This window comes from Staurois parvus, unplaced genomic scaffold (genome assembly GCF_062004578.1).
Source record: "Staurois parvus isolate SC_StPar_1 unplaced genomic scaffold, SC_StPar_1.0 ptg000328l, whole genome shotgun sequence".
In the NCBI taxonomy this organism is placed as follows: Eukaryota; Metazoa; Chordata; class Amphibia; order Anura; family Ranidae; genus Staurois; species Staurois parvus.
Window position 1 is genome coordinate 574,362 of NW_028318124.1, and position 15,995 is coordinate 590,356.

At 42.4% G+C, this 15,995-nt stretch overlaps 1 protein-coding gene across 2 annotated transcripts in view; it reads right to left on the bottom strand.

The window, feature by feature from the left end:
* RND2 (Rho family GTPase 2) overlaps window positions 1–15,237 on the bottom strand; it is a 531,702-nt gene extending 516,465 nt beyond the window's left edge. Inside the window, exon 1 of one of the 2 annotated variants that reach the window (XM_089683937.1) lies at window positions 14,919–15,237. In XM_089683937.1, the coding sequence (XP_089540063.1) occupies window positions 14,919–15,098 (180 nt within the window). In that variant the 5' untranslated portion in view covers window positions 15,099–15,237. The remainder of the gene's footprint in view (window positions 1–14,918) is intronic. The other variant, XM_089683936.1, reaches the window with a different exon arrangement.
* Window positions 15,238–15,995: the final 758 nt, after the last annotated feature.

Consider the following 15,995-nt stretch of genomic DNA (forward strand, 5'->3'; position numbering starts at 1 on the left):
TTAAATTTCCTTTAAACATATAATTCATCTTTTGCCTTACAGGATCCAGTAACATAATTTTATGTATATCCCATACTTAAACTGTTCATTTTAATAATTTAGAAAGGAAGGCCCAGACTATGACCAGACCGGCGATCGGAGGTGTCAATGACCGGACCCTAGAAGGAAGCTATAATGTCCTGTGGGAAAGACCAGATGCCAGAGATCGATCCGGAGACGATAACCTGATGTCCCAGGCCACCAAGGGCCAGTCCAGAGGAAAAGACCCGCCTAGGAGACCGTCTAAGAGACCTGTCGTGCGGAGGACCCATGGACCCCAAGGTGGATGTGTCAGGCCAGGCCGGCCTCATCACAAGACCAGGATCGTCATCGGAAGTGTCCATCTAAAGACGCCGAGTCAAGTTGAGGAACAACCAGCATGACCGCTGCCATTTTATTATCGGAAATTTTTTTTTATTATTTCATTCCCTTCACCGGAGAAGACGAACAATCACCCTAGCCAAAAGCCTCACTCATGTTTTTCGATACAGACACCCCTATACACGTGCCTGTACCCCAAAAACAAAGGGGGATTTTGTTGTGGGCTTTTGGAATCATGTCAAAAATATGACTTTTATCAAGACATAATGTTATATAGCCAACAGCTCAGCAGAACCGGATGTTAAGAGTTAATTTTGTCTTGGTTAAACCTTCAAGAATTCTAGTTAAAGAACTGAAGAGAACAGGGAATTAAGACTTTTCCAAGACAATGGGATTGTTTAAACTGTCAACAAGGACTATTTGTATATGGAAGTGAGAAGAATGCATCTACAGAAAGTCAAACACATAGGACTCTGACTTGTAAACATTTCAACAATAATGAGACGGGAACTCAACTGTTTGAAAGCTTAACCAAAACCTGTAGAGTGTGATGAACCAACAAACCTCTGAAACTATTACTATCTACTATTGTTCACCAAGGGTGAAAGCATTGACAATTGTTTACCATGAGTCCGATACAAGGGCTAGGCAAACAGAGATTTTTTCCCTACACAGAGGAAATGTTGATGCTGAAACCAAGGGGTGAAATTCAGGACATTTAAGTTTAAAAGTTCACTGTATATCATTACAAAAATGTACTACAAAAACAGATTATAAATAAGATGTCATAGACTTTAAACACCACTAAATACTCAGCAATGGGAACTATATATCACTAACTTGAGTATTGAGATGATGGGAAGTAAGATGTATTATAAACTAGCATTAGTTACATGTCTTATCAGGAAACAAACAGGATGATACTTCAAGGAGGAATAACCAAATATACACCTATATTCCATGGTCCCTATTTAGAATATCATAGGTATGATCACTGCTATATCTGGAAAGTGCTGTATATTTTATTCCTGAAATTACCTGAAGATTCCACCCAAGGTATGAGTCATCTCAAATACTCACATTGTTCTGTGATACATGACCGCCACCTGGCGGGCAGGTGAGAAATAGCTTATGTACACACATTTCTCAACTAGCCAATCAGGAAGCCTGGTGGGAAGGTATCTTAGAACAATGGACTAGTGGATATAAAAAGCCCATGTGCTGTAACATAAAAAAAAAACCTGATGAAAAGAAGAAAAACCCTCATAAAGACCTCATGGAAAGACCTGACATCTGAAGAAGATCTCTGCTGAAATAATTACTCTTCCATCTTTTCAAACTTCCTAAAACTTTAAACCTCTAATCTTATAACTTCCTACATTCTCCCCTATTGAATCTTTCACTTGCCCTATACATCAGTCTAAAGGCGTTCCACTGCCAGCTAAATCCACGGGAGAGTTGCCTAGTCTGACGTCCGGGTGTGGTGAGATGTTTATTTGATTTGTATTAATTACTTTCTCTGTTGTGTAGAATCATAAAAATTACCGTAGTGTATTACAACAATATTGGATAGTTAGATATATGTAGTCAGATACTGTGTTACTGTTAAAAAGAAAAATTGTTGATTGCCATATTATAAATTTTTCCATATTTCATAATTTATTGAATATTAATAACCAGAGTATCATATATCAAGGGCTTACTTCTTGCAAGCCTATGGCCACGGCATGTAAGAATATAACCTTTGAGATATTCGAAATTATTAATTATTAATAAATTTAATAAATATCATATCATTTAAATTTGTGATTGATGTAATTAGTTAGAGACATTATTAGTGTGTCTTACATTGGTAGGATATATTTTTGATTGTGTGTACCAATATTCATTTATCACCAGTCTTTTGTGTTTTGTGTTAATATATATATAATTTTTGTACATAAATAAATTTTTATATTTATCTATTATAAGGCAAATTTTGTGTGTATGGTACGAAATCATATTGGCTAAAAGAATTCAAGGTATAATAATAAGTGGTGATCGAATTATCAAGGTGTCCAAATTATTGGTTTACTAAATATTTGCCGTATTTTAACGGCTGGAGGCACTGTAATATTTCATCTAAGGGAAAGGGACACGCCCTTTATAAATAATATATATCCTTACATAAACCACCACAACAGGATGAAACCCAACCTCTGGTGATGTCTATGCGTTCCAGACTTCAGGCTGTAATTGACGCAAAGGATTTGCAACCAAGTATTAAAAAGTGAAAGTTTGATTTATGATTATTATTTTGTTCCATTACTTTTGGTCCCTTAACAAGTGGGAGGTACATATGCAAAACTGCAGTAATTCCTACACCGTTCACCTGATTTGGATGTAAATACCCTCAAATTAAAGCTGACAGTCTGCAGTTAAAGCACATCTTGTTCATTTTATTTCAAATCCACTGTGGTGGTGTATAGAGCCAAAAATGTTAGAATTGTGTCGATGTCCCAATATTTATGGACCTGACTGTATACTGGAATTTTTTTTTTACTAGTAATGGCGGCGATCAGCGGCTTATAGTGGGACTGTGGCGGGCATTCTGACACTGGGGGGGGGACTGACTAGGTGTCACTGACATCCCCAGTGACACCAATACAGTGGTCAGTGCTAAAAAAAAAAAAACTAATGGCACTGGGCAAGAAGGGGTTAACATGAAGGGCGATCAAAGGGTTAACTGTGTGCAGGGAGTGTTTTACTGGGGGGCAGTGTGTTGGTTCTTCCCTATAATCACACTGCTCTGGATGGCTGTGCTTTGAACAGCCATCCAGAACAGTGTGCCCGAGCCCGAGAGGAGGACTGTTAGTAAGCAAAGTGGTCCTCCTCCCCGTTGGAGATGCTCGGTAATCACTGGGCACCGGCGGGGAATCACCCGCACGCGCCCCCTACCCGGAAATACAAAGTCATGTATATATATATATATGATTTTGCGCACCCCTGCCGCCCTGTAGCAGAATACATATAGGGCAGTCGGGATGTGTTTAAGGCATACTTTGATAACCATTCCAGTTACCAGTGCGCTTATGTCAGCTCTCAACGGAACTGCCAAGCCATCAAATGGCTGGTGTCATAACTGATCACATGTGCAACACCATGACAACTACAGATCAAACAGAGGCTAAGATGGCAGCTCCCTTGTCTGTCAAAGATAGGAGGGTACAGTTCTGCTTTAAGGAATATATTTAATAATTTTTTTTTGCTCAGATTTCAGATTTAGGCGCCCCTCACCATATCATAGTCTGGCCTGGTTATACTTTCTCAACTACAATCATATCATAACGTTTTTTCTTCTTTTAAAGTGGAGCTCCACCCAAAAGGGGAGTTCTACTTTAACCACTTCAATACCATGCACTTTACCCCCTTTCAGGCCAATTGTCAGCTTTCAGCGCTGTAGCACTTTCAATGACAATTGTGAGGTCATGCAACACTGTACCCAAACAAAATTTTTATTATTTTGTTCACATAACTAAAGCTTTCTTTTGGTGGTATTTAATCACCACTGGGTTTTTTATTTTTTGCTAAATAAAACGAAAAAAAAGATCGAAGATTTTGAAAAAAAAAAAAAACACGTTTTCCTTTGTTTCTGTTATAAAGTTTTGCAAATAAATAATTGTTCTTCAGAAATTTAGGCCAAGATGTATTCAGCTACATTTCTTTGGTAAAAATAACCCAAACCAGTGTTTATTACTTAGTTTGTAGGAAAGTTTTAGAGCCCACAAACTGTGGTATATATCTGAAAATCAATCAATCCTGATGCACTGACGGCCAATCTAATTTCTTGAGGCCCAAAAATATTAGGACAGTACAGATATCCCCCAAATGACACCCTTTTTGGAAAGTAGTAAGAGGCATGGCGAGTTTTTTGAAGATGTAATTTATTGTCATAATTTTTTAGAAAGTGAAGAAATAAAAAAACAAACAAATTCACAATGTTTTTTTTTTTTTTTCTACATACGGTCACCAATGAAGTATAGCGCAATCATATAACTGGTGTGGCTGTGATCAGAGACACGGACTGGGGACAGTACGGAAAAAAAATTATATTTTTTTCAAATTCTTAAAATTCTATCAATTTTTTTATAACACACTGTGACCAGAGTAGTATAATGTTACCATAGTAACACTGTACTACTCTGGGGAAGTGATCAGTGTATGTGTATATATATATATACATATATATATATATATATATATATATATATATATATATATATATATATATATATATATATATTTTTTTTTTTTTTTTTTTTTATGCACAGTTCATAGCAAAGAATTGAATTGCTATAAACAAGCATTTACCTGAATGAAATCGATTCACTCAGGTTTTTTGTTGTGGTTAGCTGTGATTGGCCACAGCTAATCACATGACACAGATGGGCTTTGATTGGTCCAGTCTGTACCATGTGATCACAGATAGCAACACAATTCTATACAATGGAGGGCTTGAAAGGAAGCCATTCACGGTTTACAATCGTCATGTGATCTGCTGTGATTGGTCACAGTGGTCACATGGTACTGGCAACTGTCATTGGTAATGACACCCATGTCATATGATGCCCACCTGGATTGATGAAAGTCCTGCTCAGCCATCATTTTGCTATTGGCTGGTCGGGAATTGGTTAAGTACTCCTCCCCTGCCACATTTGGTATGCAATTATTTTTTTTTTGGGGGGGAGCAGGTACCTACTTTTGACAGGTACCCGCTCCCACATCCGGCTCAGTTCGCCGCGGCCCCCTTCCATCCCCATGCAGTCTTCTGGGACAATTTACAGGTTCCAGAATATTGCTGGATCATTCAGGAGGTGCAGCACGACTCATACATGCGCAGTGGGCACCCAGCTGTGAAGCCAGGTGCCCACAGCTGAGATGCTGCCAGCAGGGAGAGAAGAGGGAGAGAAGGGACAGTGCGGGCGAGCACATCACTGGACCATGGGACAGGTAAGTGTGTATTTATTAAAAGCCAGCAGCTACAGTTGACTTTTAATAAACACAAAAACAACTAGAGTTCCTCTTTAAAGTGGAACTAAAGTTCTCTAGGCAGGTTTTAATTGCACAGGAGACATGCAATAACTCTTCTACAATGAAATGCCCCTACCTGCATACTCACTGTCTTCTCTGGCGCTGTAAATGCATGCCCACTGCATGCAATGCATGCTTACAGCTGGTTTCTGGGTGCTGGGATGACTAGCTCCTGCACATGCAGAGGAGTGACATCACCCCATGGCAGCCAGTGAAGAAGCCCGAAGCCTGGCACTCAAAGGAAGATGCTGGCACCAGCGAGGGGCCATTGGACAGATAAGCATTCACCTTTAGTTTGCTTTAAAGCAGAAAATAAGCTCATCAGCAGAGGATACCAAGACTAAGGCCTTGTTCACATGGCACCCATATAACCATGAATAGGCAGTTTTCTTTTTGGCATCTCTAGGTGCTGTCTATTAGGATGCAGCAACTGCATGGATACAGCCACTCGTTCTACTGTGACAGACATGAAGGTATAGGTGAGCATTCCCAAACACAGATGGTGTGTTGCTACCTGCACGCCTGTCACATTGGGTAGAGTAGCTGTGTCCATGCAGCCACTGCCTCCTAATAGACTTCAATGAGTTGCCTGCATGCAGCTCCTGAAGATGCCAAAATAAACGGCCCGTTCACAGTAAATGATGCCTGTATGAACGAGGCCTAAAGGTAGACATATGTAATGTCATTATAATGAAGATATCACTAGAAGAAATAAGTAGCGTGTGTCAGACGTGTGTTGCAGCATCACATCTGACATAATTGAAAGTGCAACGTTTAACTGAAATGCACGCCATTCTGCTTGTTGCAATGTCATTTGCCAAGCTTGCTGGCAATGCCATAGACACACAAAACCTACATGTAACATCTATTAGAGCCAGTCTTGAGCCTGGGAGAAATGCCGTGCTATGGATTTCATGAACAAGCTCCGTGGCCTTGTCAGATAAGCAGAAGTGTTATTGGTATGTAGCAGGACCATGAAGCCAACGCATAGCAAAATACTAATAAATCTCAAGTGTTCTGGACATCAATTAATGACATTTTCCAGGACAGCATAATCCTGTACAGCAATACATTTCTCTTTTTTTTCAGCTGCTACACTGATTATCTTCAAATGTTTTCCTACAATGGCTGATATCTCAAATAGAAGCCTCTTTGGCCACTTTAATTTCATACATGAATTCATGAGCACTGCATGTTAATGCTATTTAGTGTAGTGAGAGGATCTGATCGGCAAAAAACAACTACAAAAATCATTTCATCTCAATGGTAGGCTGTGTATATAGGCTGATGGAGTCGTTTGCTTAAACCCAGACTGTCCCTTCTCCCACGACAGCACAATATTGCTTTATCAGACCCTTTAACATGTATTAAGCTAAATAAAATAAGAATTTGAAAAAAAGATTAATGGCCAAACAGAAGAAAAATGAGTAGAAATTGCTCTTTGATGTGAACAGTGAACAGTGCCCCTAGTGGCAAATGTAAACATTGCAGAATGCTTTCAAATAATAAAAATGCAAAAGAAAAAAGAATGCAGAATAAAAATGCAAAACGCAGGAAAAATGCACTACCATGCAGTTCAGCAACTTCTCCATTGAACTCTATTGTAGAAAAACCGCTGCTTTTTGTTTTTAAAAAAGTCCCTGACCCTTTCCAAAAATGCAGCAGCTCCAAAAAGCATAGATGTATTCCATAGGAAACCATGTTTAATGGACTGAAGTGTGTTGTTGCAAAAAGCACTAAAAATGCATTGGTGTGAACAGAGCCTTCGGCTTTGCTCTTGCTTGATCAAAATAATGACGCCAAACAAACATGCCTATAGAGATAATGTGCGTTGTTCGCCGTGTTTGATACACATTTTAAAAATGCACCCCAGGCGCTTATTTTTGTGTGTGTTTAAACAAGGCTTAAAGTGGTTGTAAACCTCAGACATGAAATATGAAAAAAGCATAACCCTCTATAGTGTGTACTTGCCTCAGTCCAGAGCACTGTCTGCTGCCTTGTTTCTCTGTTAGCAGCATGAATCACTTCTGACAAGTTTTCCTGACACCAAGGGAAAAATGATGACAGGGGAGGGAGCTCCAGCAGACTGACAGCCTCAGCTCTATTCCTATGAGCTCTGTGGAGGGGGTGTGTTCACTCCAATCAGCTTTCAGAGCTCTCCTCACTGAGTGCTACAGTGTGTAATTTCAGCTCTCTGCCCCCTTTTTTCTGAACTCTCAGATAGAGAGGTACAAATTATGTAGGATTTGTTTAATCTCTGTGTATCAACTGAGGCCAGTCTCTTCACTGGATATAAATAAGGTACACACGTAGTAAAATAAGTGAGCGCTAAAAATTGTAGCAGCTGCTGAACACCAAAAGGCATCAAACAACCTCAAAAAAGCTAGATAAACAAAGGGTGCAGCTCTAAAGGATCATATACACAGTATATAAACATATAAATGATAGTACAATCTGTGACTTTGTGTGCTCACTAGTTTCTATTACAACTATATGTAACACACCAAAGTGCATAAATAAAGTGCAAAAAAAAAAAAAGAACAGTCCACATGTATTGAATATCTGTGTCACTGCGCCGTGACTGCTAATACACATGAGTGTACAGTCCACAATATCCAAGTAGATGTGGTGTGAAAGAGATCGCAAGGATCCTATTGGTATATTCAAAAGGTGATGGTGTCCAAACTGATAAAAGACTGCGCACTCACCAGATGCACAATCAGTATGCGCATGTAAGAGATAACCCCTCTTAAGGTATACATGGGATTCCCTCTGAAGTATGGTCTACTCTGCCGCTGTGTCTCTGCTCACTCAGAAAATAGGTATGGCGCTCAGTTCCTTAACCATGGCTCTGCAGGTGGCGAGAAGCTCACAAAAGAGCCCCAGGAAAAAAAAAAAAAAGGGAGGCTAAATAGCATGATACTGCTATTACTGTAGTGAACTTTATTACCAAGCATAAGGAATATAGTTAACAGCTACTGACCAGATATGGTTCCAAGATGGCTGCCGGGACCTGCCGGTATGCATACCCCCTATGGATACGTGCGGTTGCACAAAACACGTCAGGGAGGAGCTACAGTGCGTCAGGGAGGAGCTACCTATTTTCTGCACCCTTTGTTTATCTGGATATAAATAAGGGTTTACAACCACTTTAATGTGCCGCAAACCTTGCCGAGTGGCTTGAATGGAAGGAGCTAAGATGCTTCAACTCCGCCCAAGCTCGATATGTAGCTTTATTATTAAAAAGCAGTGACACAACATGTCACAAATGTTTCATGTTTCAATAATGTAAGCAGCTTTGTGTGCTGTCCATATTATCAATTGCAGACTTCTTTACTAACACCTGCTTTTAATGCCAGTGTGAACAGGGCTTTACTTTTCAAAAATGTATCCAAAGTTTGGATTCAGGCTAAATTCAGATTATTGCAAGTCGTGAACATGTGCACAAAGGCATGCGTTCCTGACATGGGACAGTAACATGCCACTCTTTGCGCAGGATGCCATTAATTCTTAATGGTACCCCCATACATCAGCAAAATGCCCGCATTTTCACACATGCAGCGCCATGCTGTTGCATGCAGTGCAATTTTAAAAAAAGGGCTGAGGTCTCCTCCCCCCCACCGTTTCTGCACATAGGGCAGCCTATGGGGCGTTTTCAAGCTTCAATGTATTTGTTTTAGCCAAAGGAAAGCTAGTTACTAGGAGACAGTTATGCATGCAGAAATGCACGTTACGTGTTTTTTGTGCACTCCCATTGAAGTCTATTGGGGCTAGATCATGCCCAGAAAACCTTGTATACTTTCTGAGCATTGAGTAACAACAGTACATCGATTGAATGTGAACAGGCACAGTGGGATAACATGGTAATTTGGTGTAGAGCATTACAGGGCTTCAGGAAATGTGCTTTAAATTGCTCCAGTGTGAATAGGAGCTCCAGCTATGGCCCCAACTGCTAGGTGCTGTGAAAACAATGTCCACAAAATCTTTTTAGAGTACTATAAATTAGGTATGCTAACATCACCCAGGACTTATACAATGTAGTGAAAAATACAAATTTATATTTAAACTGTATAATAGCCACTAGATGGAGCTGACAATCATACTAAATAAGTTTATTTTCCTATGATTACTAGATCCATCTAGTGGTCATAATGCAGTATTTTCCTGATTCATAGTTTCTGTATAATTGAAAAAAATTCAACCTTGAGAGAAAGTAGACCAATAACATTCATTTTTCCCCCATTCACACAAAATGGGGTCACAAAATTAAATTTCATAGTTTATGTGCTGCAGCTAAGGTGTGATGTGTTGACAAGCAGTTACATACGGTGCAGTGAGTGGCCATGGAAAAAATGCAATATGTCAACAGAATAACAACTGCTTTCTATGTGCCCTAGTGGTGAGCTGCATTGTCCTTGTCCAACCTGCGGTCCGGGGGCACGTGCTACCCTCTGGTAATTTTTGTGCGGCCCTCCGGGCCCCTGCAAACACTAACGTGTGTTTCCCTATTGTCCTGTTATGGTAGTAATCTCTAGTAGTGTCATATAGTGTGTCTCTAGACTATGACTGTCTCCTGAAGTATGTCTACAACAACTACTATAGCATGTTCACAGTCTCTGATAGCCTCTTGTATCATGTCTGCATTCCCTGACCAGCTCTTGTGTTATGTACGCAGTCTCTGACCATTTCCTGCATCCAGTCTCTAACCATCTCTTGTATCATGTCCACAGTCTCTGACCGTCTACAGTCTCACGTCAACAGTCTCTGACCATCTCATGTATTATGTCCACAGTCTCTGACCTTCTACTGTACCACATCCACAATCTCTGACCATCTCATCTATCCTGTCCGCAGTCTCTGACCATCTCCTGTATCCTGTCCGCAGTCTCCGACCATCTCCTGTATCCTGTCCGCAGTCTCCGACCATCTCCTGTATTACGTCCGCAGTCTCTGACCATCTCCTGTATTACGTCCGCAATCTCTGACCATCTCCTGTATTTCCGCAATCTCTGACCATCTCCTGTATTACGTCCGCAATCTCTGACCATCTCCTGTATTACGTCCGCAATCTCTGACCATCTCTTGTATCATGTCCGCTTTCTCTGACCATCACTTGAATTATGCTGTAGTCTTTGACTATATCCTGTTGTGTGTCTGCTGAATATTTACTGAATTTTACTTTGGTGATTTTGGGGTCCACACTTGAGGCCCCCATATCAAGAATGTTGACCACCACTGCATTAAGGTATCCCTCTTCTTTGAAGGTCCTAGCTACACTGGATCAGTATCTAACATTACTAGCAGACCTCTTCTGTGGGAAAGGCAACTTCCCTGAATAGTGAAGACAAGTAAGATCAGAACGGCATGTGTTATGTCTCTATAGAAATCCTTTGCATGGAACTGCATGGAGACTATGTGATTACACAGACGGCTTTTTAGGATCACCCTGCTCTCCACATGCCTGGGATTCTAGAGAACAATAGGCAAACATAAAATCATTGCTTATGTCCTCTCGGCTGACCTTTCAGTGGATCAGCTTTAGCCTTTCCTATATAATCTGTATCTTGATTCTACAAAACTGCTCAATGCTGCACACTGTATAGTAATGGGTCATCAGACTCCATATAACAATGTCACTATGTAGTGAATGTATTCATCACATCCCACCGGAAGAAGTTTCCCAACAAATGACCTGGACTGCAAGTTCCTATACAAACCAGTCCTGGATGGAGTCTCACTGTACAACATAACAAAAACAGATATCGGACTCCTGATTGGGTGAAGAGAGGAGATCCAGCCAGGCAGCTAGAAATTAATCTTACTGAAATAAAATACTTTTTTTTATTCAAACAAGAACACCCAGATAACCTGCTATAAAATTAGACTTCTGTTTACAAATTGCCTGTAATAACTAGCATTGGGGCTCATTTACATGGACATAATATATGCAGCACACAGTTATCTACACATCTATATTCTAGTCTCTATGAGCCTATTCACACAGCTGAGAAGAGCAGCAAAACAAAAAAAATTAAAAAAAGACACAGCTACACTCTAGGCTAAATTCTGTGCAGTGTGCATGTAAATGCTTGTGCAAAGGTTTGCAAAGTGTGCAAGGAGCCAAATGGTTATTGCTGCTGCTCCTGACAACATGTCAATAACAACAGTCTAAGTCAGTGATCTCCAAAGTTTCTAAACAAAGGGCCAGTTTACTGTCCTTCAGACTTTATGGGTGCCGAACATTGGTGTCAGTTGGAGGAATGCTGCCCCATCATTGGTGTCAGCGGGAGGAATAGTGCCCCGTCGTCGGTGTCAGCGGGAGGAATGGTGCCCCGTCGTCGGTGTCAGCGGGAGGAATGGTGCCCCGTCGTCGGTGTCAGCGGGAGGAATGGTGCCCCGTCGTCGGTGTCAGCGGGAGGAATGGTGCCCCGTCGTCGGTGTCAGCGGGAGGAATGGTGCCCCGTCGTCGGTGTCAGCGGGAGGAATGGTGCCCCGTCGTCGGTGTCAGCGGGAGGAATGGTGCCCCGTCGTCGGTGTCAGCGGGAGGAATGGTGCCCCGTCGTCGGTGTCAGCGGGAGGAATGGTGCCCCACCGTCGGTATCAGCGGGAGGAATGGCGCCCCACCGTCGGTATCAGCGGGAGGAATAGCGCCCCACCGTCGGTATCAGTGGGAGGAATAGCGCCCCACCGTTGGTATCAGTGGGAGGAATAGCGCCCCATCATCATTGGTTTGAGGAATAGTGCCCAATTGTTAGTGTCATTGGGAGAAATAGTGCCCAATTGTTGGCGTCAGTGGAAGGAATGGTGACCCTCTGTTGGCGTCAGTGGAAGGAATGGTGACCCTCTGTTGGCGTCAGTGGAAGGAATGGTGACCCTCTGTTGGCGTCAGTGGAAGGAATGGTGACCCTCTGTTGGCGTCAGTGGAAGGAATGGTGACCCTCTGTTGGCGTCAGTGGAAGGAATGGTGACCCTCTGTTGGCGTCAGTGGAAGGAATGGTGACCCTCTGTTGGCGTCAGTGGAAGGAATGGTGACCCTCTGTTGGCGTCAGTGGAAGGAATGGTGACCCTCTGTTGGTGTCAGTGGAAGGAATGGTGACCCAATGCTGGTGTCAGTGGAAGGAATGGTGACCCAATGCTGGTGTCAGTGGAAGGAATGGTGACCCAATGTTGGTGTCAGTGGAAGGAATGGTGACCCACTGTTGGTGTCAATGGAAGGAATGGTGCCCCATCATTATTGGTGGGAGGAATAGTGCCCAATTGTTGGTGTCATTGGGAGGAATGGTGCGCAATTGTTGTTGTCAGTGGAATAGTGCCCTAATGTTGGTGTCAGTGGAAGGAATAGTGCACAATTGTTGGTGTCAGTGGAAGGAATAGTGCCCAATTGTTGGTGTCAGTAGGAGGAATGATGCCACATTGTTGATGTCAGTAGGAGGAATAGTGTGTCAGAGGAACAGTGCCTCAAGGGCCAGATAAAGGCAAGCAAAGGGCTGGATCTGGAACCCGGGCCACAGTTTGGAGACCACTGGTCTGAGTCATTGATGCACTGGCTGAATATGTGCAGAAGGACTTCAGGTAGTCATTTATTAATCAATACCAGTTTAAATAACCCATTCCTAACGCCACCTCCCAGCCCTTGAAGAGGTTCTAAATGCCAGAAGGTGGAAATGAGCATTCCGATCATGTGACTGATGTGATTGGTAGTCACATGATCTGCAAGCTCCCAATTGCAAGTATGCATCGGAAGCTTTCCAGTACCTACCTGTTGCTGTGCCTGGAGCGTGCTCTCAGCTCAGGAAAATGTTTATGTAGGGACGCATATGTTCAGTCGTTTGGCCACATATATGCGTATGGCCAGTGGGAAGTGATTAAAAATAAAAAGGGCACAGCTGTGTCTAGGGTTTTAGTGTTGGTCTTATTTTATGATGTACGCATGTAAACAGTTGTGCTAATGTGTACGTGTATACAGGGGCCTTATTGGCCACCGCTGCTCTGTCAATAGCAACACTGTCAGTCTGCATGAACCATTGATATGCTGGCAGTGCATGCGCAGAACAGAGTCAGGTGACTGAGATGAATTATCTCAGGGCATTCTGCACATGCACAGCCAGCACATCTGGGATTCTTTCAGTACAACATTGTCATCAACTACGCAGGTGCCACTAATTATGCATTGTTCTTATTGACATGCCAGCCAATAAGGTCCCTGTATGTTGTACACAAGGAAGCATTGGACTAACATTACTGGCATGCAGCAAATAGGATATTTCTGCCAGCAAGACTGTGCATATTTTGGATACACAGTTCTTAGCCAACCATCAAAAGTTACGATATCTAAAACCAAAGAAACTAAAAAAAAACTAAATTCTTCTCAAACTAAAAAAAAACAAAAAAACATTTAGTGCCCAGTCAAACCGGTGCGATTTCAGGTGTGATTTGGGAATTGAAATTGCATCTAATTAATGTGAATGTCAGTGTCTTAATATTGGCGATTTGCTGCAGCGCAATTTCTAAAGTAGTTCTTGCATTATTTTTTCTGCAGTTTTTGTTGCGATTGCACATACATAGTATATAATGGAAATCGCACTGCAAATTGCAAGAAATCGTTGAAAATTTTCACGAGTAGCAATAAAGTATTTGGAAATCGTACCTGAAATTGCACACAAATTGCAGCGGCGTGACTGCTGACGTTGATAGAGAAATGATAGAATAGATGATATATAAAAGATAGAGGAAAGACCGATTCATAAATGATAGAATGGATGATAGATACATGATAGAGCATTAATAATAGAAGATAGAATAGATGATAGAAAAATGATAACATGATAGATGACAGAGAAATACTAGAGAATTGATGACATAATATAGAATATATGATAGATAAGAGGATGGGTGACAGATAAATGATAAGAGGATAGTTGACAGATACATGGTTGAAAATTGATATATACTAGAGAATTAATGATATAAAATGGAATGGATGATAGATATATGATAGGAGATAGATTGCTAAACATAAGCTAGAGAATAGATGATAGAAGACAATTGATAGGTGATAGATAAATGATAGAAGATAAATAGATTGACAGATAAACGAAAGAGAATAGAAAACGGCTAAGTGAGAGATGAGAGAATACATGATAGATAAAACAGTGGACAATAGATGTCATCTAAATGGTGGAAGATAATAATCAGATTGATAAACACATGATAGAAGACAATGGACTGATGGTACATAAATGATAGACTAGATGCCAGATGATAAATGATAGACCAGAGAGGCTGGATAACAGAGTAAGAAGAATAGATCCAGCGGATGGATAGATAGAATGGCTCGGTCTAAACCGACCAATCAGAAGTCCGGCTCCACCCATTAACCCGTCGTTCCCTAGCAGTGTGATTGACGAACCCGGCTCCGAGTAGCAAGCGGTGGCCGAGTGTGGGGTGGCGGTAGTAGTTATGGGTTGAGGACTGTGGAGGGGTTGTACCTCTGGATAGCAGTCCTTGGCAAAGACGTGGAGCAGAGCAGTCTTCCCGCACTGAGTGTCCCCGACCACCACGATCTTGCAGCGAGACATCTGCTTGTCCATGGTGTCGCCGCAGTCGTGAGCCGTGCCTTCCGACATGGAAAGCTGCCAGTGCACAGCCCCCCGGTCCAGACCACACATAAGCGACCAGCGATCCTCAGCCTCCAAACATCTCTTCCACACTGTACAGCCGGCTAACACAGCCCTGGACCTGAGAGCTTCACACACACGCCCCTGTCATCGCCTCTGCCAGTCAGGAGCCGCTGTGCGGCTGAGATTAGCATACTGGGAGTGGCGAGTGCTCCTGGTTAGCTATGTCCAGAAGGCAGTGTGCTGCAAGACCGGGATATTATATTGGGATGGAGAGGCATGAGGGTACACTCAGCAAACAAAGGGTTACCGGCGCTGAATCGTGCTGTTCCGGTGCACATACACACTGCGATATGTGTTTGCTTTCTATTCCGGTCGATCGATGAACAACCCATGTGATCGGTATGAAACATGAAGTGGCTTTGGACGGATAGTTGGAGGATACCGTCGTAAATGATCGATTTTGGTTTCCACCATGCAGTCGAGTAATCTGAGCAATCCAAATACCATCAGATTTATGGACAAAGCATCTCAATGCTGCCAATTGATTAGTAATCTCACAAAGGGGGCTGTCCCCTATGATGGCAAACCGTCCGTCCGCACTGGATGCTGGGATATAGCTGACCTGTACCAGGAAGCACAGATGAGGATTTGGGAAGAAAACTGAACTCAAAGTCACCGCACGGAGAGTGCAGCTCACAGGCACGGCGGGAGTGTAGTACCGCAAGGAGGGTGTCGTTCAAAGGCACGGCAGGAGTGTAGTACTGGAGAGTGCCGCTCACAGGCACGGCGGGAGTGTAGTACCGCACTGGAGAGCTGCTCACAGGCACGGCGGGAACGTAGTACCGCACTGGAGTGCCGCTCACAGGCACGGCGGAAGCGTAGTACCGCACTGGAGTGCCGCTCACAGGCACGGCGGGAGTGTAGTACCGCACTGGAGTGCTGCTC